Below are 25,421 nucleotides of genomic sequence, written 5' to 3' on the forward strand. Positions count from 1 at the left end.
TGATGATGTCATCATCATCTCCCAGCTGGTCATTGATGAATGAATGAATGAATGAATGAATGAATGTGATGATGTGGCCCAGATATTTAGTTCTGGCATACATCCAGTATTACAGCTGTTGAGCTGCACAGAGAGATCATGCATGTAGAAGTTAAAAAGTACCGGCGAAAGAAGCCCCCCCACTCGCGAGTGTTTTTTTCAAGAGACGTTTTCCCAATTTTGCTAAAGTTAATTTAGGAAAAGCTGTCAAATTATTACTTACTCATCAATATAAAAATGTCATGGATTGTAAGACTACATATTATTTCATAAGTAAATTTTTAGTAAAACAGTGTAAAAAATGTATAAAATTTGATACAGCAGGTATTTTAGGTAATTGTTTTTGCACATTCTTTAATTTGAATCTTATTCAAGTTCATGCATTATACATTCTGTTAAACAACATACTGTCTTTTTCTTATTTAATTCAACTCATTTAAGGTTTAACTGACGAATTGGGTATTCGTGTCCAGGTTTATTACAGTAGAGTAGAGTGTGGGTGTGTCCCGTGTCCTCAGATGACTTTCTTCATTACTTGATTCTGCATACTGCTGATTAAAATCTTGTAACCACACTTCATTCCATCAATCCAATAAAAATTGTACAGCCAAAATTCACATATGAGAACTTGTCTCTGAGGGCCAAACACAATTGTTTGGGGAATACACACACCATCATGCCCCAGGAACGTTTCTGTGAGTTTTCCAACACAATAAAACTACATAATATAGTAGTGCCTTCCGTATGTTTCCACGGATAGCAGGACAGGAGTTGTACAGGCCACATCTCATGAAAAAGACGACAAAAAAACAAAGAACTTTAAACACTGAAACACAAATTAGACGTTGCTTGTTGGGTTCAAACATCGGCCGGAATCCTGACTGTTGCTTTTGTATTTGTAAGAAATAAAGAAGGAAAGACATCTCTGCAGATGATAGCTTAATCCCTGAAGGATTATGTCTGGGACAGTTCTTCCATCCTGGACATCTGCAGGGTGGATGAGTTGGTCTTCCTCTGGGTCATTCTTTAGTCGGGCAGGGTGTCTGACTATATATATGAAAATGTCTGACTATATGGAAATGTCTGAATATATATATCAAAATATATATTCCAGAGTTCGGTCCATATTCTCAGACTTTACATATATATATTCCAGATTTCGTTCCATATTCTCAGACTTTTCATATATATATTCCAGATTTCGGTCCATATTCTCAGACTTTTCATATACATTCCAGAGTTCGGTCCATATTCTCAGACCTCACTTTTGATATATATATAATAAGTTCCTGAACGGCATGCCATAACTCGCCTTTTGTTTATTTGGAATGAAACACGACAGTGAATTCCACACGATCACGACTCTAACTCTGCAGCTCTACAAAAAAGAGGATGGCTGTCAGTCTGGGACAGACGCTGAAGGGGGTTATGATGCCGTGTGAGGAACAGGGTTTTTTTGTTTCATGCATTACAGCACATTTGCATGCGCTGTCTTTGGAGCAGGACAAAAATTCAGACCCAAAAGATCAGACTTCCCTCTTCCCGGCCTCTTCTTCCAGCTCTTCCGGGGGGTCCTGAAGCGTTCCCATGCCAGCAGAGAGACATAGTCTCCCCAGCGTGTTCTGGGTTTTCCCCGAGGCCTCCGATCGTCTTATGTCTTATATGTCTTATGAAACATAATTTTGGCAGCTCTGTTTCCATCGAGCGGATTTCTATCACGTCATTATTTGCAAGCTACAAAAATAGCCTCCCCATGGCTCAGGTGCTAACACCGCCCGTGTGTTTACTGCATGATTAAAAACACCCCCCATCTTAAAAAATAAAGTAAAAACAAATCTTTAATGATCAGTTTCACTCTTCACTCAGTCTACTCTTCCATTTCAAAGGAAGTGGATGGATCAATTTGCGGCCACACTTGAGAATTTCAATATGATAATGATGACCATCATAAACAGGTCAATAAGAAAATGGTTTCCCTGTTTGGTGTTGATTTATTTATTTTACCTTATAATGCCAAACATATCATATTTGATTATTTGATAAAGGACTTTTTGAGCCCACCGCTGTAATATTGGGTCTTTTTTTTTTTTTTTTTACTGAAAAACCTGAGCTATACAATCAGACACTTGCACCGCACGGATCATCCACCAGGGGTCAGTGACGTTGGAGACATCCTACATTTCAGTCAATCAATTAATCAAATATTTACTGCAGACACAATGGTCCAATAAAAAAAAAACACATAACATTTACAACGTTTACACAGTACACACAGTAATCCTCCAATAACATCAAGTAACAGACGACATGTAAACCCATATGACAGGTGTCTCAGCTGAGCATTAAGGGTGTTAACCCCGACACCACAGAACATCTCACTGGCACCGGACCAGCTCGGCTTCCTGAGAAGAATCCGCATGCAGTGTCACGGCCTAAGGTAGGTAAGGACCCAAATGCGAGGCAGACAGAGCCGGGGGGGGAGCAGGCGCAGGGAAGGTCCAGGAGGCAGGCAAGGGTCAGACATCGGGTGGTCAGGCAGGTCAGGCAGACGGAACACAAGGGGCAGGCGAAGAGGCAGGGTCGGTGCAGGGTCGGAGGTCTGGATCAAGTGCTGGAACGTAGGACACATCACTGACAATCCGGCAGTGAGGCGTGGCATGAACAGGGACTAAATGGAGTGCTGGTTGATTGGAGACGGGTTGCAGGTGCTGACGGAACACAGGTGCCGGGAATGAAGTGATTGGCAGGAGGACCGTGAGGCGAAGACAGGGAGAGAAAGTGAGGGAATCGCCCCGCCCCGCCTCGAGGCGTGACATGACACGCCATACATGATTGTATGCCCCCCTCAACTTCTGCATGCTGGCCTGTTTGTACTTGATCCACAAGGGGGCAGTATAGATTGGCGTACAAAAGGCCCTGAAGAGGATGACTTTGACCGCTTCAGAGCAAAAACTAAATTTCTTCTTCAGCATGTTGGCCTGCGCATACAGCATCCGCCGCTGTCTATACATGTCATCATCATCTCCCAGCTGGCCATTGATGAATGAATGAATGAATGAATGAATGAATGAATGAATGTGATGATGTGGCCCAGATATTTAGTTCTGGCATACATCCAGTATTACAGCAGTTGAGCTGCACAGAGAGATCATGCATGTAGAAGTTAAAAAGTACCGGTGAAAGAAGCCCCCCCACTCGCGAGTGTTTTTTTCAAGAGACGTTTTCCCAATTTTGCTAAAGTTAATTTAGGAAAAGCTGTCAAATTATTACTTACTCATCAATATAAAAATGTCATGGATTGTAAGACTACTTATTATTTCGTAAGTAAATTTTTAGTAAAACAGTGTAAAAAATGTATAAAATTTGATACAGCAGGTATTTTAGGTAATTGTTTTTGCACATTCTTTAATTTGAATCTTATTCAAGTTCATGCATTATACATTCTGTTAAACAACATACTGTCTTTTTCTTATTTAATTCAACTCATTTAAGGTTTAACTGACGAATTGGGTATTTGTGTCCAGGTTTATTACAGTAGAGTAGAGTGTGGGTGTGTCCCGTGTCCTCAGATGACTTTCTTCATTACTTGATTCTGCATACTGCTGATTAAAATCTTGTAACCACACTTCATTCCATCAATCAAATAAAAATTGTACAGCCAAAATTCACATATGAGAACTTGTCTCTGAGGGCCAAACACAATTGTTTGGCGAATACACACACCATCATGCCCCAGGAACGTTTCTGTGAGTTTTCCAACACAATAAAACTACATAATATAGTAGTGCCTTCCGTATGTTTCCACGGATACCAGGACAGGAGTTGTACAGGCCACATCTCATGAAAAAGACGACAAAAAAACAAAGAACTTTAAACACTGAAACACAAATTAGACGTTGCTTGTTGGGTTCAAACATCGGTCGGAATCCTGACTGTTGCTTTTGTATTTGTAAGAAATAAAGAAGGAAAGACATCTCTGCAGATGATAGCTTAATCCCTGAAGGATTATGTCTGGGACAGTTCTTCCATCCTGGACATCTGCAGGGTGGTCTTCCTCGGGGTCATTCTTTAGTCGGGCAGCGTGTTGCCATCCTCTAATTGTGGCAATATTAAGGAGCTCAGCACATGCACGTCTCTGGGGTTGCCCCGAGTCTCTGCAGGCATTGGATCTGGGATTTTAGCGCGCCCGTTGCCATTTCAACCCGGGCTCTAGTCCTGCAGTGCGCCGCATCGAACCGCTGCTGGGGGGTAAGAAGGAGTTGTGAAACACAACCTGCAGAAAGCCAAAGATCTCCTGTCGTTTTGTGTGCTGATGGATTGCTGAGCCGTGGAAGGTGTGTGGCTGTGGGCGTGTTTCAGTGTCCTCAGATGACTTTATTTCTCAACCCTCTGGTGGAAAACGAGTCTGAATTAAGAATCTTCCACAAATCTGCCGATTATCATTGCTTTCTGTGGACATGAAAATGGAGGATAAAATGTGAAGGAAAGCCAGAGGCCTGTATCTTAGTTCTATTACATACTTAGGAGGAAGGAAATGATGCGATGACCACCCAAAAAGCCTCACAGACTGTGGTCTCATCGTTCTGTGATACTTACATCGTAAAGCTGAGTCATGGGAATAACCCAGGGGTGGGCAAACCTTTTGACTCGCGGGCCACAATAGGTTCTAAAATTTGACAGAGGGGCCGGACCAGGAACAGATGGATGGAGTATTTGTGTGAGCTAATATAAATGACACATGAAAGCTATTGCATTAAATGATTTGGCCTTTTACAAGTAGCATTACAGGGAAAAGGTCAAATGAATGAGGTTTAATTATAATACAATTTTATTTAATGATATAATTTGGACAAGTTTGGCGGGACGGATTAAAAAGACCAACGGGCCGCATATGGCCCCCGGGCCTGGGTTTGCCCATGCCTGGAATAACCTATGTTTGTATTTACAGCACAACTTTATACCTTTGATGTAAGTCTTTCTCCTTTTTGCATTTTGCAAGTGATTTAAATTGTGGATGAAGACTGTTGGGTTATACACGGATCATCGTAATTACAAATAAGAAATATAAATTCCAACCCGTCCACTTACCTGTAGATCATCTCCATCATCTGCGGCCGCTTTTCCGCTTTGCGGGGTCTCAGGAGTTGCTGGAGCCTATCCCAGCTTGCCATGGTCAGAGGCGGGGCGCCTCAGACGCGTCGCCAGCGTGTCGCGGGGCCACACAGAGACCATTCACGCACACACTGACACACGACGGGCAATTTGGGGGTAACCGATGCACCTAAATGTAATGTTTTACGGAAGCGACAAGAAACCGGAGAAACCCCAAGCAGACACGGGGAGAACATACGAACTCCGCACATATGGGATTCGAACTCGGAACCTTCTTTCTGTGAGGCGACGGCGCTAACCACCACGCCACCTGACGCCTCGTGTAAGTTGTAAAAGTTAATTTGACTTTATTCTAAGCACATTTCGGAGTGCTGCTTAAGCACGCTATAAAGCATGTCAGCTTGATATTTAATGTTCATCAGCCCTGCTGTACGTTAGCCGTGCACCACGTGCCATCATGGCAGGGTTAGAAGGTTGCCAGGGAAACAACCAACCGACCACGGCTATAGATCCCGTCTCAATGCGTTTTACTTGGTGGCAGCTTTATGCTTGTATTGTTACAGCGCAAGGAGAACCAGTATTTTTCCATGCACTAACCATTCCTGTCTTCCGGTCCTCCTCCTGCAGCAGCTCGTTCTGTGCCTCTCTGATCACCTGCAGCTCATCGCTCATCAGATACATGTTCTCTGCCCATTCCTCACCTCTCTGCCAGATTGATTGTGACTTGTCCTGTCTTTCCAGCACCCGGTGTAGGAAAATTAAAGTTCTGTTTCTCTGGAATTCCCTCCTCCTGTTGTGCATTTGGGTTCTCCTGACATGCAGAGCTGCAGACAGGAAGCAGCCTTCTGCCATTCCTGAGATTCCTCACTTTGTGCACGTAACAAAAGCTCCGTTCATAAGCTCTGAGCATTGTCGCCGACCCAAGTGACAATGCTCAGTGGATTAGTTAGTGAGACCGATTAGTTAGTGTGACCGACATTACAGGATATTTGAAGAGATTTAATTTTGAGTGAGCTCCCCTCCAGGAACATTATTGTGTTTCCTTTGATCTAACCGCTCAACTTATTGCTGATGATGATGATGATGAATATATTTATTAGATAGAATGTTAGAGTACAAGTACAGTCACACAGTAGCATGTATTACAGTACAAATAACGTCAAACATCCTGTCTAAGAGGAGCATTTCAAAAAAGCCCTTGCGGGCTTGTTTCCGTTGAAAGTCCTTCGTACATAAATCATCCACAAAAAACAATACAAATAAAAATAAATCCAATATTAAATTACGCAATTGATGCAACGTAACATTAGAAAGACAAAAATAAAATGTTATTACACCGCCAGTGCAAACTAACAATTAATCTAAAATAAATTACACCACTGATGCGAAATGACAATAAATAACTTACATAAATTACAATAAATTACTAAAGCAATTAATACGTGCAACGTAGGTGGACAAAAAAAAGGAGGGGGGGTTTGATCCGGAGAGAGTCGTGATGACTATCTCCGTTTCTGTCCCCCTGAAAGGTGTATTTTTAGGCCCTTTTTGAAGGAGGCCAAAGAGGTGCATGTTTTGAGGGCGGGAGTCAATCCGTTCCACCCTTGGGTGGCCGTATTGTAAAAAGATGATTTACCCATGTTAGTCCTATAGGAGGGGGTAATCAGGTTGTTGTTTGAGCTCCCTCTAGTGTTGTGGCTGTGGGTGTCACTAAATCTGTGGAGGTGTTCCGTCAGGTATGCAGGGATTGAGGGGACTGAGGGCAGAGCTGCATTGACTATTTTAAATGCCAATCCCATTTTGAGTTGTTTAACCCTGTCTTCTACCCTGAGCCATTTTAGGCTAGCAAAATGTCCAGGAAGAAGGTGGGTCATGGGCCCCAGATTGAGGAGTAGCCGAATCAGTTTGTTTTGGGAGGTTTGGAGCCTGGTTTTCAGGGACATTTTGATGTTTGAATACCAGGAGGTGCTAGCATAGTCAAAGAGGGGCTGAACGAGGGCTGCAGCAAGCGTCCGGAGAGAACTTTTGTTGACAAAAGCAGACATTCTGCCCAAAAATCTTGTTCTCTGATTGACTTTTTTGATCACCTTAGTTGCCATACTTCATGCTATGGCAACTTCACCATGCTACTTCACTATTTCCTGAAAACAGGAGAGCAGTTCAGGTGAAGCCACAAGTCTAAACGGATGAATAAACAATAGCAAGAGAAAATCATGAGACATGAGTTGAAAATGGTGCTACAGGTGTGTGTGTGGGTGAATACCATCCCAGTTACACTCCTACAAACATGGGTGTGGCGCCTGTGGCTGAGGAAGGGAGGTGATGATGGTTATGCTGTCACACAGGTAACTGCATTTGAACCTTATAACCTGCAGCACACAGGAACAGGATCAGCTACATATATATCCATCCCTCTTCTTTCATTTACCCTGGTTTGGTTGTTGGTTCCTTTCTCTTGTTAGATTTGTGTGTGTGTGTGGGGGGGGGGGGTTCCTGTGTGCAGATGTCTTAACCAGGGATTCTTCCAAATGCAGCATTTTAATTTTAAATAAGTGTTTAACAGTGCAGGAAGGAAACTGCTGTGCTGTAAAATGATATACTATTTATGATAGGTTCAAGATTAACCCATAGAACCTATATACATATAGGAAAGAACAGACAGAGAATATTTTACTTGATACTCGCGAGGGGAGCGGGTCAGAGGAGATTCCGGTTACAATCTACCTAGGAAAGTTCTCTGTTCATCTCCGAGTTCCTAAGCCAGTCTCCCCGCCATTTATTAGAATCGGAGGACCCTAGTTACATTGGTCCTGCCTCTCTGCGGGGAGGGGGAAGAGATAAGACAGCAATAGAGGCAGGACAGCTAAACCCATAGCTTGCTATAACACAGTCCTTCCTCAGCGATAGTCAGCCTAGTCAGCTTTGATGTTGACGCCAGAGAGGAATGTAGCAAGGTCAGAATGTCCGATCAGGCACTCCGGTTGCTTCTGCAATTCTCACAAGGTACATGTTTCAACACACACACATGATTATAGTTCTTCAGAATGTACTGGGAAAGAAAGATGGAGTACTTGTGACTACCATATGAATATACCAATAGATAATGGCAGTGCGATAAAATGAGTCTGACTCCAACACTAACATCGGCCTTCCTGATTATCCGTCAACACATTCTTCAGAGGAAGGGAGCGGAGGTCAGCACGTCCATACATGAATATAATTGTACAGTATATTATGCATGATTAAAGAATATGCTTGTGATTAATGATGATTATGTGAGTGAATCAATACAAAGATAATGATATGTAATAAAATACAGAATCACTCCAACAATTTACTGTGCTCGCTTTTCTTTCAGACACACGTTGGTCAGTGGTTACCCGTGGAACATTCGCGTGCCACTTCATTCAAAGGATAATAACAGCCTTCTCTACCTTTTTCTCCTCTGTCTCTCTCCCTCTCTCTTGTTTATTTCTCTTTGTTATATCCCAGAAGAGTCCAGGAGACGAGGGGACTAACGTATTAGGTCAGTTAAATCATTCAAAGTTTATTTAAAGATCAATGCAAACATTGAAGGTCCAGCTAAACTTCCACCCGCCTCCTTCAGGCAGTTAAATCTGAATTTAGGCTGCAGCACATAAAAGTATCACCCTTTCATCAAAGAAAAGTGTCTTATGAAACATGTTTCGTGTTTCACTGGGGTGTCACAGCCCTCTACGGCGCAGAGCAGGAAAATTAAACGTAATAAAATATAATAGGCTAGTCTGCCAAGAGTGCAGGTGATGGTCACAAGCGCAATAAAAATAAAGTTGCATAAAACTCTAGCAGTGACTGACATCATGTATGTTGTCACTCTTGTGCACAAATGCAGACAAAAAGAAAAGAAAAGAGAAGAAAGGAATAGCTAGAAAACAGTTTCGTTCATGTTTCCACTTGTTTAAAAGCATCTAAAAGGTTGATCGGACACGCCTTGAACGTGTGGCCGTCGTCCAAGGAACCAGACAAACACTTCATCTGTCATGAGATCAAAATGTCAGATAAAGTATATATTGTAGATGAAACCTGTTGTGTCCTTGTCATTGTGAGGAAGATAGAGTCGTATTAGTTGAGTGAAGCCACGGCCATAACTCAGGCACGTAATTGCACAATGGAAGAGGAGGCGCTGTCAGATCTTGATGAGACAGAAAAATAAGAGGAAGACAAGACTTCCTTTAACCCTTGTATTACCCCCCCCCCCCCCCCCTCTTATACAATGTATAAATACTTAATACACACTTACTCATACAGTGTAGTAATAGACTTATGTCTAAGTTTCTCTTTTAAAACTATTCATACATTCTGTTTATTGCACACACATCACAGTACTATAATCCAAAAGCAGTCACACTACTGTGATGAGACCAGTCTTAGTCACAGTCAATCCAAAAAGAATGGCTTGTGTGTATTTCTTTGTTCATTTGTGTCGTTTTATTGTTTCATTTAACAGCCTGATTGTTGCAGTAGTTTTAAGCTCCGAGGAAATGGTTAATGACACAGATTGCAGAACCTCGTAGAAGGTGGAGTTTGCCCTGATAGATCTCTTAAATACCCGAAGCCCTGCGGGTGCATTGCTGTTGCCTCACAGGTTTCATTGTCCCTACAGTTAACAGAGCAAAGGCAGTTCCACAACGATGGCAGCAGGAAAGAGCGGGACGGGTGAGTGCGCCAACCTTTTAGCGTAGAGCTGTACAGCGCCGTCACCCAGTGCATCTCTGCAGCGCAACACCTGACCAGCTCTCACACACATCTCAAATAAAACAGACAACAACATGCAATAGGCACCGATCATGTTTGCCTGCTGCTGCTTGATTCCTGCCCTGCACAGCTGTTGAAGTGAACGAGACGCACCTGCTACACATCTCACCTGACCAGCTCCTGCCGCTCTAGACTGCTTTGTGAGGCGCCCCGGGCCCTCCTCATTCGAGCTTCTTTTGCCCTCGGCCATTCTGCTGCTGTGTCGTAAATATTTTTCTGTTTGCCTTTAGATGTTGTCGTTTTGTTTGGCTGTGATTTGTGTTTTTGTTTGTCTTTCCAGACATCCAGCCTGTCCTCTTCCTGGCGCTTGCGTATCTAGGTTTTGTGTTTAGGCAGTGTCTTTCGGCTGAACCTGTTTTAGGCGCCGGCCCGTCACGCAGTATTTTTCTGATTGTGCATCAAGTGTTTTGGTTTTTCTTTTATTAAGTGTGTATTGTCCTTCCGACCCCTTTTCCGCTCGGCGGGTCGCCGGCGCTACTGGAGCCTATCCAAGCTGACTACGGGCGAGAAGCAGGGTGGACCCCAGATCTGTCGCCAGCGCATTGGGGGGGCCGCACAGAGACAGACAACCACTCACGCACACACACACACACACACTCACACCTATGAACAATTTGGAGTAATCAGTTCACCTAAACTGCATGTCTTTGGGAGGAAGCCGGAGGAATCCAAGTGCTATGCAAAGAAAACACATCCCAGTAGAACAAACTCGGGTGTGTTGGCCCACTTTGGTCTGCGGGTGTGTCCCGACTGCAGCTGCGTTAAAGATGTGCGGTCCATCCCAACGATGATAGTGGCACACAATTTAACGGTTGGGTGGATTAAACAACGACGTGTGGGCTAAGAGGAATCATTGCACTCTAAGGAACGTGCTCCTGAACACATCTTGTTTTAGGACCAGAGTGTCTGCCGTTGTCAGGAACAGGGACGCGTGCTGCTCCGTGCACCATCACGGGTGATGACCGAAAGGGTTCTACGACTAGAACCTTCACAACACACGTTGCAAGCATTGCAAGTGGCCCGCCGGCCATGAGTTTGAGACCCCTTTTTTTTTTAAACACTTGCAAATGCTAAATGCATTTTGGCTCTTTATGACTTGTTTTCTTTAGCCAGACAGATCTGTATGGTCACCCGACCATCGAGTTAGATTCCCCCCTCTGTCCTGCTTCTTGACCTGCCCATTTAAAATGTTCAAGCACACCAACTCTCAGCCAACATCAGCTGGGATCAGCTCCAGTCCCCTTTGACCCTGTACGGGACCCCGATTACAGGACATGGATGGAGGGATGTTCCCATGATTGGCTGATCTGGATTGAAGTAATACTCTGGATGTGGCGATCCAGAATGTATCCATTCATGTATAACAAATACAATCATACAAATCGAAAGCGTGACGATTCAGTCTTGCAGTAGCCGGATTCTTCTTGGTGAATATTTCATGCAACAATTAAAAACACAGATGTTGATATGCTTCTCTAATACCTTGTTCATGCATGTGTGTGTGTGTGTGTGCGATTTCTCTCAGTCTTTAAGGAGGTGTCACTCAACACTATCCTAAACAACGTCGATCACCACACTGATGAAATCTCAGTGAAGGATCTGATTGTTCGGAGAGGCTTCCCCTTCAAGCTGGGACTCGTGCTGAGGCAGCCTCCCGGCCCTCATCAGTCCGTTGTGATCACTGCAACGACAGGTACTTTATCGTGTAATTGGGGACAGCAGCCACATGTCTCATGTCTTTATGTCGCTGGCTAATTAGGATTTTGATCTTTTCTTTTCCAACATGAGTGACATATTGCATACCCTTGTATTATATACATGTTGACCCAAACCAGGATACTTTCCCAAACCTGACAAAGCGTTATCTAGATGATGTATCAGGGAAAGAGGCTCACGGTTCAGCTCCAGATAAAAAAAAATAGATTTACCTTTTTAAGGATTTGTTTATTTCAAGTCAGATATTTTAGTATGAATACTCATTTTGTTAATATTTGGTTCCGTTACATTGTGCAGTTTGTAAATTAGCAAGATGGCTATTTATAAATGCTATTGGGGATATATTTTAATCATTTTTTAAAAATATTTTGATGTAGATTTATCAGGAAACAAGACCGCATGAGACAAATAGCACTGGCAGAAGTTTGCGTGCCAGAGGATCAAATTCCTCATTATCTTTATTGATTTCAAATGAATTGCTTTGAAAGGAAGGAGTGGACAGTAAATAAATGTCTGACGCCCTCCTTGGCTCCTCTTTCAGGAACGCTTCCATCTGAGGACTTGGGGACAAAGTCTATCTTTGGCATCGGCCCCGATGCGAAGCCTTCGCCTTCAGCGAAGGCCGTTTGGAAGGCGGAGCTTGACCTGTTTTCCAACCTCCAGCAAGGCATCTTGAGCTTTGCTATTACTCCTCCGGCTGATGCGCCCATAGGGAAGTACACGCTGGTTGTGAAACACAGGGCTGAAGAAACAACTTTGCCACCGCTGGTGTTGCTCTTCAACCCTTGGTGTCCCGGTATGTAGATCATCGCCTTAGATAATCTAGACATTCCAGAGTCACTGATTTTCTCCACGTCAACAAACCTCAAAGAAACAAAGTCGCCACAACTGTTCTGTTTTTATGAGTATGCAGTGTGCGCTGAGCGCACAGTCTCTGGTCTCTCTGCAACCGGATGATTTTTTACATGTTTCAGATCAAACAAATTTAAATATTAGACAAACACGAAAGGAAGTTTAAAAAAAATAAAAAAAAGTTTTGGTAGTTTGAGAAACCAATTCTTCACCGAAATGTAGACTGGTATGGCCCATGTTAAATGGTTATGTGAATGCAGTGCTCATCGGTCTGTTTGCATGTCCCTGCAGATGACTCTGTGTTTCTTTCAAGCCTACCAAAGATCAATGAGTATGTAATGAACGAAGCAGGAAAAGTCTATTATGGGAGTTCGAACTATATATGTGATATGGACTGGATCTTTGGGCAGGTATGTGCACAGACACCCAATATTTAACATTGATTCCAAGTTCTATATTGAATCTGCTTGTTAACAGCATAACTCAAAAAGTTAGACAGGTCTGGATGAAAATTTCAGGAAATGTTACGAGGAACAGATGACTAAATACCGGTGAAGAGATTCTGGATCACTTTGAAATCTTTAACATTGCAGTCAATGGAGCATCAAATTGTGTTCCACAATGTCTCGGTTGATTAATAACCGATGTTTTGTCATCAACCAAGGCAAGTAAGAACCCAAATGACGGTAGAGGGGAAACCCAATAACTGGGCTTAATTATCTAAAACCAGGTAGTTGGTCCAAAACCGCAGACGGATCCAGATAGGGGCCGGCAATGAGACGGCTCCAGAAATTACAGTTCACAAACCGGGTAGTCAGAAAGAGCAGGCAGACAGATCCCAAGGAGCAGGCAAAGAAACGGGATCCAAGGAGCAGGCAAAGAAACGGGCTCCAAGGATCAGGCAAAGAAACGGGATCCAAGGATCAGGCAGGGTCGAAACACAGGAGGCCAATCTAGAATGTTGGACAGTAGGAATCCTCACTAAACAATCTGGCAGACGGGGGTGGTTGGAGCAGGGCTTAAGGAGTGTCAGGGCCGATGACTGATGAGTTGTAGGTGAGGGCAGAAACACAGGTGACAGGAATGAGCTAATTGCAGGGGGAGGATCTGGAAGACAGGAGAAGTTAGTGTGTGGGAGAAACACCGGCCCGCCTCAAGCTGTGGCATGTTTCTGGAATTTGACACAGTCGTGGAGGGTGGAGGCCTCTATCTCACCACCGAATTTCATCCAAATCAGATCCGGAATGATGTCAGGAAAAAATATTACATTTTAACATTGAAAACGTCATTTACAAATCCAAAAATATCTTAAAAATACTCGTCAGCTCTGATTCACTTTTACTTTTCATGGTTGGCATGTCAAGATACCAAGAACAATTTAGAACCTTTTGGTAATGATCCAGATCACCATGTGGACGGTGTAGATCCAGTTAGGAGGGGAACGAGCTGCTTGGGGGAGGTCGGCGCTCTCTGGGTGCTTTTCTAGTTGTGTCTCATTTCCACTTGTTGTCTGTCAAATTAACAGCGGGTGAAATTTTATTTGTTAAACTTCCTCATACATGTGCCTAAAAATCGGAGAAAACCCACTCCGCACAGATGGGACTCAAACCCGATACCTTCCTGCTGCGAGGCGACAGCGCTACCGTGTGTGTGTGTGTCATATTTTGTGCACGTGAAGATTCACATTTGGATGTGTAATTTTGTTTTATGATGTTTTTTCCTCTTTAGTTTGAGGAACTGATGGTGGAGATTTGTTTGGAGCTGTTAGACCGGAACGTCCAACACAAAAATGACCCGTCTGCGGATGTCGCTGCTCGTTGCGACCCCGTCTACGTCGGCCGTGTGATCAGCGCAATGGTAGGACACAATCACGTTTCCACCACGTTTAGCAACAACTTGATGAAGATGACTAAGCAGTAAAAGCTTGACTGAAGAGTAGGTGAGATGGTATTATCTTACTAACGCATTAGTAACATTTCTTCCTGGTTCAATGAGGATTCTTAAATACGTGTGGAATGGACTTAGTCAGGCCACTCCAGCTTTTGTACCCTTACAGGCGCATCCAAGCCAAAAGTTTACAATTTACAATATCCAGATGTTCCAACAACTGATTTGCTCTCAGGTCACCAGTCATGACCAATTTAGAATTCCCTTTTCGGGCCCTCCAGGTCAGGCAGTAGCTATTTTCTACAGACACACTTTCTCTCAAATCTAATGCAAACATTTCACCGACAAGTAACGTACATTGATCTCCTAATTCACGCTAATAGGAATTTCCGTGAAGTAAAAATTGGAGAAAAAAGAATATTCTGGGAATAAACTCTTATTTTAACTCTTTAAACCTGTTTTTTTTAATAGTTTTTTTTAAATCACTATAAAGTACAGTAATGTACTGTACACAGTAAAAACAGGAAATGAGAATGATCAATGCCTTGTTGTTTTCTTCCAGATCAACGTACAAGAAGACGATGGTGTCCTAGTGGGGAACTGGTCAGGAGACTTTCGTGGAGGGACAGCACCCACTCATTGGTTGGGTAGTTCCCCTATCCTTAAGGAGTGGTTCCAAAATGGCTTCAAACCAGTCAAATATGGCCAGTGCTGGGTGTTTGCCAGTGTGATGTGTTCAGGTAACATGCTCTGTAAAATGTTCTTGCACGTGGTTAGAAAATAAGCAACCTTTGGCTCCACTGGAAGCTCGCTGGGACTGAATGTCAAAATTAGAGTTCCAAATATGTACATTTGATCACTAAAACAAATACTTGGTTTGTTGGCCATAACTAACTGAACAGACAACATTTTGTAAAACTCAAACAGAAATGACTGATTTCCTTTAATTATATCTGATTATATATTATAATGATAATATCATTATTTTTCTGAGGCGTTTCACATCCTAAGTAACAATTCATTTCTCAGGGTTTATTTAAGGAAATATCGTGTTTGGATGATGTGACTTTATATGTGGTGTATCCGCCTTGCGGGTCACGGATTGCTGGTGAGTGGCTGGCTACACCCCGGACGCGTCGCCAGCGCATCACAAGGCCACACATAAATGGACACCCACTCCACGCACGCACTCTCACTGACGGGCCATTTGGAGTAATCGGTTCACCTAAGTTGCATGGTGGGGGGAACCCGGAGAACCCAGAGAAAAACCACGCAGACACAGAGAGAACATACAAAGTCAGCACAGATAGGATTCAAACCCGGAACCTTCTCGCTGGGAGGCAACAGCGCTACCTACTGGGACACCATGCTTATTTCTTGACATGAGAAGAAAAAAAGAAATCAGCAGTGGCCGGAATTCTAGAGCTCCATCCCATCATGTCCACACTGATTAAGATTAAGATTAGCTTTCATTGTCGTTTATATGTTTAACACGTTTTACACTGCAAACACACAACAAAATTCCATTTACACCCGAGTACAAGGGCCCCTTGAAGCAACCACACACACATGCATGCATATATGCATGGGGGCTCCAGAGCATGCAGAGAGGGCATAGGGTGGGGGCGCCACCATGATCAGTGCACCTGGATCAATTGGGGGGGGGGGGGGGGGGGCATGTGATTGTGTACCATGTGATTGTGTAGAATCTGCAGATGCATGCTAGATGCATGCTAACCTGCGATTCTGCATTTGTCTGTATTTGGGATGATAATCATGACGTTGGCAACTTAGCGAAGAAGATAACAAACAAATAATGACAAGACAAACACTTTCAGTCATGAGTAGCTTGTGAGCATTAATGGAGTCGATGTTGTTCTAATGAGTGTCTGTGTGTGATTTCAGTGATGCGCTGTCTTGGAATCCCAACCCGAGTGATCACCAACTTCAACTCAGCCCACGACACCGATGGCAACCTGTCCATTGATAAATTTTGTAATGAAGATGGAGCTGAATTAAAAATGGGCGGAGACAGCATTTGGTGAGAAGCTGTATCAAAGCAACGATAGCGATACTGAGCTGGATGCCTTGTGGCTCCAGAACTCTCAATGATAAAAGTAAACAACGGTGCAGCTCACCTTTCCCCATCCACGGTGCATGATTGAGCAGAGGACTCTAGCGTGGCCTTATTCGCTTTGTGGAGTTTTGACATTTGGCTTGTGGCATGAACCCTACCGACCTCTCGTCTAGTCTTTCCTCATCAGTCACCAAGTGTTTAGGCCTCACTGTACGCTGTTGCAGGAACTTCCATGTGTGGTGTGAGTCGTGGATGAAGCGACCAGACTTGGCAGAAGACGGCATATATGGTGGTTGGCAAGTTTTAGATCCAACCCCACAGGAGACAAGTGGTGGTAAAGACTCTCCATCTAATTACCACAAACTGGGATAATTTTCTCTCTGTTGGCCATGCTTCTTGTCCTCACGCTGACCTCCTCCTACTCTGACATTTCGCTGGCGGCAGGAGCTCCAGAGAAAGAAGGCGGGGGGGGGGGGCAGAAAACTGAGACAAAACTAGAATTAACAGGGTGGGGTCCGTGAGAGAAGATCACAAGCTCAGACATGACAGAATTATCTGGCACTGAAGGTGTAGTCGAGATGACGAGGTGTGCCTCACCGCCCATGAGTGGAAAGGTGGGTCAGCTGGCGCTTCCGCCGCACAGCAGCACAACCTGCAGGTCAAGGAAGGATAGGACAACGAACACGCCTCACAAACCAAACTTCAACATCAAGGAACTCCTCCTAATTTAGACGATGAAAAAGACACGTTTATTTACTGTATACGAGTGTTTAAAGCTCGTCAAATGTGCAAATCAAGGAGCCTAAAGGTCAAAAGAGAGGTGCTGGCCAAAGCCAGCAAAAGTATGAGGACAAACGGCAGTCCATGAGTTAAACTTGAAAACACATGTGTTTTTTTTATTTATAAATCGCATACACGTGCAACTTGTTGCAAAAATGCTTCTTCTAGACATGAAATTGAAATTTTTCTCTGTTATGACTCAAACCATAATTTATCAAAAGCAATTAGATTCATTACGAAAAGCAACAACAAAGACTGAACTGGACTTTGGTTGGTTGAAGTTTGGTAGAAGACGGTTTGCCTCTCATCCAAGAGGCTTGTTCAGTTCTGAATGACTGGTAGAGAGTTCAGATACCGGAAAGCAGGAAACAAAGAGAGGACCGAAACCACCAGGAAAAGGAGACTCCCCAGGAGTCATTAGCATCCATAAGCTAAAGGTTGATCTTTGACCACCCCCCTCAGTTTGTGCAGAATACACTAGTTGCTCTGTTTGTGTCTTTCGGGCAGACCAGCTTCTGTCTCAGGATGTTGGCCTTTCTTCGTTTCTTTGTTCTTCTTGATTTACCTCGACCTGGAATGACAATGAACCTCCACAGACAATTAGATTTATCAATTCAAGGTGACAAATATTTAAGTGTCCATCTTGGTTCTCTACAGTTGCTGTCTAGAAGACATGTTTAAATCCTGTCGACGGGGGCTTTATGCATTAAGTCAGCATTGAAACGTCGTTGTCAGTTAGGGAACTGGTGACATTTCAGTTGTGTCGTCGACTGTAGGAATTCACTGCTGTGGTCCAGCTTCTCTCAAAGCTATCCTGAAAGGACAAGTGGATACCGAGTACGATGTCCCATTTGTGTTTGCTGAGGTCAATGCTGACATTGTTACCTGGGAGGTAAGTGGCCTCATCAGCATTATGAGGGGGGGCTACAGTTAAATGTAACTTTTGTATATTCATGGCAATTTTAAAAACGTTATATCTTAAACATTGTGGTTTTTTTGTGCTGCTGTTGTCCCCACGTGTCCCATCAGGTCAAAGCTGATGGTTCGCTGGTTAGTGTCAAGCATGATCCAAAAAAAGTTGGTCGTTCCATCACCACCAAGAAGGTCTCCAGTGACCAAAGACGTGACGTCACCAATAGATACAAACACAAAGAGGGTGGGTTTCCCCGACAAAGACGTGTTGTACCAACTTGCCCTGTTGTTCCTCCACGAGCTCTGGAAACTCACTGAATCATTATCCTTAAAGGAACCACGAAGGAGAGGAGTGCCTTTGAATATGCCATCTCAAGAGACTACACCACAGACGCCGATCGTGTTGATGTGGTCGACGAGGATGAAAGCGCCGATGAAGGTGAAGGGGCAGTGGTTGATTCCACAGAAGTTACAGAGGAAATCCAACCTGAAAAGCCGCCAATGACCATAGAATTCCAAGAGGTAAGAAACAGAGGAAGGATGACGAGCGCCGTGACTCCTAACTACCACCAACTAGTGCGCATGCTCTGTGTCTGAGGGGCAACAACTGTCCATTCTGTCAGGTGGCAATAGATCAATCAAACGGGAATGCTGGACTTCAGATACAGGAACTGATGATGCAGCATTTAAGATTAGATGGCTCTATTTAATCTACATTGGTTTCGCTCCAGATTATGGAATCAAATCTGTACCATAATTAATATGCATTAACAGAAATGCTTTTTCATATTCAGAATTATAGGTGCATTTTTCGACTCGTAAATAAAATGAGTACTAAATCTTACGGATTGCATTTTCATTTTCTTCCTCAACACTGGCCATTTTTGTAACTTAATTAAAATGATAAGTAAAACGACATTTAAGATTTCAATTTTCAATAGATGCCCCAGGCCCCAGCAAATAGGTACCAAAAACTTGAAGTGTCAGTTATTATATGGGGAAAATGTGTTTGATCTCGGTCCAGGAACAAGTTATACTCACATGTCAAGCTATTGCTGTAGTTACACATTTGGACAGGCTTGTGATTGGATCATACAGAATCTATGTGAATACAGTTATAAACAGGCTCTATAAATGATAGATGTCTGTTCTTTTTTTCTCATTGTCTGGTAGGTGACCATGCCAAAGAACGGTGAGGATGTGAGCATGCAACTGTTGCTGCACAGCGAGACCGCGAGTGCCATACAACTGCGTATCAAAATCAGCGTCCAAGCCATGAGGTACAACGACCAACCGGATGCGCTGATCCAGAAAGACGCGAGGGAGGAGACGCTGCATCCTGGGAAAGGTGGATATAGTTGTTAGGAAGTTGCTTTTCAATGGTGTAGCAATTAAACCGATCTGCACGCCGAGATAGCATCCGAGTTGGGGACATTATATCTGTTGTGGAATTTGATGTGACTTTAAATCGCTCTGCCACTTTTTTTCTGGAAGATCTGTGCATCCCAATCCTTGTTCCATTCCTTGACTACCATGATCCAATGCTGAAGTCTGGGTACATGAAGATTTCCGCACTGATCGAGGACAAACTATCCGAAGAGAACGTATACTTTGCGGAAGATGATGTTGTGCTCCTCGACCCTCCTCTCCGCATCACCGTGAGTCGGAAACCCCTGTCACATCAGGTGTTGGCGTCCCTACCCTTACTGAAAGAATGGAATAGATTAGCTAAAAAGCCAAACTAAAAAAAAAACATGCACGAAAAAGAATACCTAGGTATGCAGCATTGGCTGAAAGCTCACAAAAGATTCCTGTAGCAGATATCAAGCAATGCAGAACATTGCTATATGGTGCATTAGCATGCAGAACATTGCTATATGGTGCGTTAGCATGCAGAACATTGCTATATGGTGCATTAGCATGCAGAACATTGCTATATGGTGCATTAGCATGCAGAGCATTGCTATATGGTGCATTAGCATGCAGAACATTGCTATATGGTGCATTAGCATGCAGAACATTGCTATATGGTGCGTTAGCATGCAGAGCATTGCTATATGGTGCATTAGCATGCAGAACATTGCTATATGGTGCATTAGCATGCAGAACATTGCTATATGGTGCGTTAGCATGCAGAACATTGCTATATGGTGCATTAGCATGCAGAACATTGCTATATGGTGCATTAGCATGCAGAACATTACTGTGCAGAACAGAGTACACAGTGTGTGCAGAACATAGGTATGTAGTATGGAGTATAAATTAGGATTTAGTATGCATTAATGTGCATTATGTTAGGTGCAATATGCAGTACCGGTACATCAATATAAAGTGTATCAGAAAGAAGAGCAGCATGGTGGCGCAGTGGATAGTGCTGTTGCCTCACAAGTCCAGGTTTCAATTCCACCTGGGGCCTTCCTGTGCGGAGTTTGTACGTTCTCCCCGCGTCTGCATGGGTTCTCTCTGGGTTCTCCAGTTTCCTTCCACCTCCAAAAACACCGATTCAGGTGAATTGGCCACCGTAAATTGACCATAGATGCAAATGTGTGCGTGATGTGTGTGTTTGTCTCCCTATGTGGCCCTGCGATATGTACTGGCGACTTGTCCAGGGTGTACCCTGCCTCCTGGGATATGCTCCTCCAGCGTAGATCCCTTATCCGTAATGATCTCGTCCTGAAGCAGTACGGGTGTGTGTAGTACTCATTAATATTCCGGATGCAGTCTGTATGTTGGTACGAATGTGTCCCTGTTGACACTGACAATGTTACAACAGAAAACCCTATGAGATGATCCTCAGTGGTTTTATTCATGCTTGGGTTTGCGTCGCCATGAGTTGTGTCCTATTGTGTGTGTGTGTTCCAGGTGAATGATGGTGCCAGAGTGGGTCAGCTCACATCTGGAACCCTGATATTCAAGAACACGATCCCAAAACCGCTGCAGGACTGCACTCTGACTCTGTTTGGAAATGACCTGTACGACAAGGGGCAGGAATGCAGGTGAGCCGGGTGAACGTCTGGGAGTCCAGTGGAATGTTCCTGTTGTGTATATCAATTTAGCAAACTGTACTTGAAGTTTTTGGAGGTGTGTATTGGCTTGTCGAGTTGCCACCAGATGTCGACCAATAGATCCAAAATAGCTACGATCATGTGCTTGTTACTTGTATAGTGTAAAGTCATATTTATGAACCTACATTTATTTTTATATAATAATCTAATTTGGATGAAATTACATTAACAAATGCAAGTCACTAAAATATCATGGTGTGTACAAGAGCTGTGTATAACTAAATGGATTTAATTTATTTTAATGCATTTTTGAGCTGAAATGATCAAATCTGTAAAACATTATTACTTAAGTTATATCCCAAAGAAATCAGATTACAAGTTATGTGTGTGTGTGTGTGTGTGTGTGTGACCCCGCCGTAAAGAAGGTAGAGGACTTCAGGTACCTCGGGTCAACAGAGCAGAGTGATGGAGAGAATATGGAAAGGAGGTGAAGAATCGTGTGCAGGCAGGCTGGAACGGGTGGAGGAAAGTATCAGGTGTTCTCTGTGATAGGACGAAGGGACAGGTCTACAAGACAGTGGTGAGGACAGCCATGATGGACGGCTTAGAGACAGTGGTGAGGACAGCTATGATGGACGGCTTAGAGACAGTGGTGAGGACAGACATGATGGACGGCTTAGAGACAGTGGTGACGACAGCCATGAGACGGCGGCTCTGAGGAAAAGACAGGAGGCGGAGCTAGAAATGGAGGAGATGAAGATGCCGAGGTTCTCCTTGGGAGGGACCGGGTTGGACAGGATTAGAAATGAGACAATAAGAGGGACAGTGAAGGTTAGACGTTTTGGAGACAAGGTCAGAGACCAGACTTTGATGGTTTGGACATGTCCAGAGGAGAGACGGGGACTATATCGGTAGAAGGATGCTGAGGATGGAACTGCCAGGGAACAGGGCTAGAGGACGACCCAGGAGAAGAGACATGGACGTAGAGAGGGAGGAGTTAAGAATTTGAAGGATATTTTTCTTCCTTAGCGTTCTTGGGCCATGTCCACACGTATCTCCAAAAATGAAGATATTTTTCTACGGTTTGGCCTGTCGTCCACACGAAACCGCATATTTCTGTCACTAAAAACGATGGTTTTTGAAAACTCCGTTTATGTGTCTGCGTGAGCACGCCTGTAAACGCCGTTGTCTGTTTGGTTTTCAATTATCTCCATATTGACTTTTGTCATTTTGATGTTGACTCGCCACTTCTTCACCTAAGGCAAAGGTCCTACCAGGAAATGTCTCTTTGAGTTGTTGTTCATTTACACTGAAACCGGTTTAATTCAATTATCCTCTTTTTACTGTTGTTGACAGACCTGAGTGCAGTTCAAGTGTTCGACTGGCAGCTTTAGCCCTTTAAAGGCCGCACCATGACGTAATCGCCAGAACACTCTAATTTTTGGAAAATAAGGTCTTAATGGAACCTGGAGGTGTTTTTTTTTAGAATTTTAGATTCACTAGAGATTACATGTCGACAGGGGCGTCGTTGATGTATATGCATTCAATGATTCTTTCTCATATCACTTCCTGCTTAACAACCTGGTCGCAGGCCAGTCCCACTACTCGAATACCTCTACAGTCTCTGTACAAACAAACACTTGAAATACTGGACAAAAAATCAGCACATTTTCATCACTGCCCGATATTACATAAATACAAATTGTTAAACTGGGAAAATTTAAATAAATATATAAATTCATGCCCGATGTATAAAATTATTAATGGTTTAACATCTCCTCCGCTCGGACAGTTTGTGGATGTAAGAACTGCCACACATCGAGTCTCTAGAGGTGCTGCAAGAGGGGACTGTGTTATCCCACTAAGGAAAAGCACATTCGGTCAATCTGCCTTTTCCTTTTAAGCTGCACATGAGTGGAATTCCATCCCAGTGACGGTCAGAAATCTAGAGACCTGTCATGCATTTAAATTTAAACTTAAGGAATGGCTCATTAGCACACAGTTCTGTCACCACTGAAAGAAACTGCTGTTTTGTTTTTTGTTGTTTACTGTCACCTGTTGTTTTATGGTTTTAGTTGTTTTATGAATTTTAAGTTAATAGACATTATGTTTTACAGTTACTTAAAATTGTTTTATTTGATATAGTTTTTAATTATGTGGTTATTTTATATCTGTATTTTTATTTCATATGTGTATATATTTGGGGGCCTTGGAATCTATGTCCAGGGACAACAGATGTAAAATAGCCTTTTGGCTAATTCTGGCACATTTACAGAAATGTTTATTAATGTGCGCTGTCCCTGTTAAATAAATGAATACATAAAATAAAACCTTCTGACAAATTTGTCAAATAATTTAATAAAATATTTTTTTATACAAGTGCTCTAATTTATGTAACTTTTGCAAAATCTTCCCATATGCACTATTATGAAAAATGTCTTCTAGATCTGATCCAGAATGATGTCAGGAAAATATATTATTATATTTTAATATTAAAAGCTATTTAGGGATTCAAAAATCAGGTAAAAATACACATCAACTCTGATTCACTTTTACTTTTCATGGTTTGTATATAAAGATACCAAAAACAATTGAGAACCTTTTGCAGGGGGAGGATCTGGAAGACAGGAGAAGTTAGTGTGTGGGAGAAACACAGGCCCGCCTCAAGCTGTGACATGTTTCTGGAATTTGACACAGTCGTGGAGGGTGGAGGCCTCTATCTCACCACCGAATTTCATCCGGATCAGATCTGGAATGATGTCAGGAAAAAATATTACATTTTAACATTGAAAACTTCATTTACAAATCCAAAAATCTGTTAAAAAATACTCGTCAACTCTGATTCACTTTTACTTTTCATGGTTGGTGTATAAAGATACCAAGAACAATTTAGAACCTTTTGGTGCTGATCCAGATCACCGTGTGGACGGTGTAGATCCAGTTAGGAGGGGAACGAGCTGCTTGGTGGAGTTCTGTGCTCTCTGAGTGTTTTTCTATTTTAACATGAAAATGGAGCATATTATTATTGCCTGTTCAATATGCGCATCAACACATGATGACAACATCATGTCCCATCAAGCAGCAAAGACAAGGGACTGATTTATACATTTGAATACAAACATTCTGTGGCAGTTAATTTTCAAAGGATGAATTTGTGACGATAATACAGATGGTAAACGCAAAGCAGAAAATGACAGTCTTTGTTCTTTTTCTTTATGCTTCCCTCGTTCACCTGGACAGGCTGGAAAGTTGCTTTCCTGTCATGTAATCAAATTCAACAGGCATGTGCGTCCTCAATGGTCTTCTTATTTCTCTTTCTGTCTCACAGAATTGGTACATTATTGCCAGGCAGCGAAGTAACGGTGCACTTCGACTTCATTCCCAGGAAGCCGGGGAAGAAAACCCTTGTGGCCGACTTTGACTCCGAAAACCTCAAGGATGTGAAGAGCAGCTGCAAAGTCGATGTGCTGCCATGAGTTAGAATTTCTCTGTTGCCCAGTGAGATCGGCACGACTGCAATTACACAGTGACATGTTTGGATTCACAAGGTTTTATGGTGCTTTCAGCTTTCTGTATCGCGATACACGATATATATCTCGACATTCTGATTTCTCCTCTAAATCACTATATAAATGTTAAATGCAACACTTTGAAGCAAAAATGATGCGAGTATAATGATTGAAGCACACCCTTCTGTTGGATTGGAGATTTGCATGCAAAAGGTAGGGGGTCGGCGGGGGGGTCACAGTGAACATTTTATTTCAAACTGGGCTGCTGCACTCACAAGCTTTTAAAAACTAAAAAGAATATACTGTATTGAGTATATTTAATATATGGCCCAGCTCTAAGTCTTGTCATGCAGTTTCCATGGGTTGTTTTTGTTTATTTTGTTTTTACTGGTATAAAACGTGTTTCTGTTAAATGTGGGGTTTGTAAAGAGAGACAGCTGCACAACCAGCAGCCGCACAAATGTTACAAAATAAAGTGTGCCTTGTCTTCACATGCATTTTGGTCCAATTCACAAGATTGAATAGTCTTTTGGAGGCGAGGGTCTGCAATCTCTGATTGTCGTTTTCTAGTTTAAAATGTTTAATGGTTAAACATTAAAAAATATTATTTTTGCTAATACTTTTAAACTCTTACCTTTAAGAAAGAATTGCTCCAATTTAGTATAAATTCCTCATCTTGAAATGAGATTACTTTTGTAGGTGGGGGGGGGGGGGGGGGGTGACTGTATTTTGTTGCCA

The 25,421-nt window shown here is 42.9% G+C and overlaps 1 protein-coding gene across 1 annotated transcript; it reads left to right on the forward strand.

Moving 5' to 3' along the window:
* Window positions 1-9,814: 9,814 nt before the first annotated feature.
* LOC137904200 (protein-glutamine gamma-glutamyltransferase E-like) lies at window positions 9,815-25,159 on the forward strand. Its single transcript, XM_068748348.1, has 15 exons — window positions 9,815-9,846; window positions 11,471-11,638; window positions 12,203-12,457; window positions 12,805-12,923; window positions 14,242-14,370; window positions 14,963-15,140; window positions 16,306-16,441; window positions 16,702-16,811; window positions 18,034-18,149; window positions 18,287-18,413; window positions 18,504-18,691; window positions 19,343-19,517; window positions 19,664-19,827; window positions 21,032-21,165; window positions 24,503-25,159. Exons 1-15 carry the CDS (start codon window positions 9,822-9,824, stop codon window positions 24,648-24,650), a joined length of 2,172 nt encoding a protein of 723 aa, XP_068604449.1. The 5' UTR covers window positions 9,815-9,821; the 3' UTR covers window positions 24,651-25,159.
* Window positions 25,160-25,421: the final 262 nt, after the last annotated feature.

This window comes from Brachionichthys hirsutus, chromosome 15, assembly GCF_040956055.1.
Source record: "Brachionichthys hirsutus isolate HB-005 chromosome 15, CSIRO-AGI_Bhir_v1, whole genome shotgun sequence".
Lineage (NCBI taxonomy): Eukaryota > Metazoa > Chordata > Actinopteri > Lophiiformes > Brachionichthyidae > Brachionichthys > Brachionichthys hirsutus.

What these genes read in the sequence shown, in the direction of transcription:
- LOC137904200 (XM_068748348.1), top strand. Translation starts at nt 9,822, where the DNA reads ATGGCAGCAGGAAAGAGCGGGACGG. An exon ending in AGCAGGAAAGAGCGGGACGG is followed by an intron (nt 9,847 to 11,470) that starts GTGAGTGCGCCA and finishes GATTTCTCTCAG; the next exon opens with TCTTTAAGGAGGTGTCACTC. An exon ending in TGGACTGGATCTTTGGGCAG is followed by an intron (nt 12,924 to 14,241) that starts GTATGTGCACAG and finishes TTTCCTCTTTAG; the next exon opens with TTTGAGGAACTGATGGTGGA.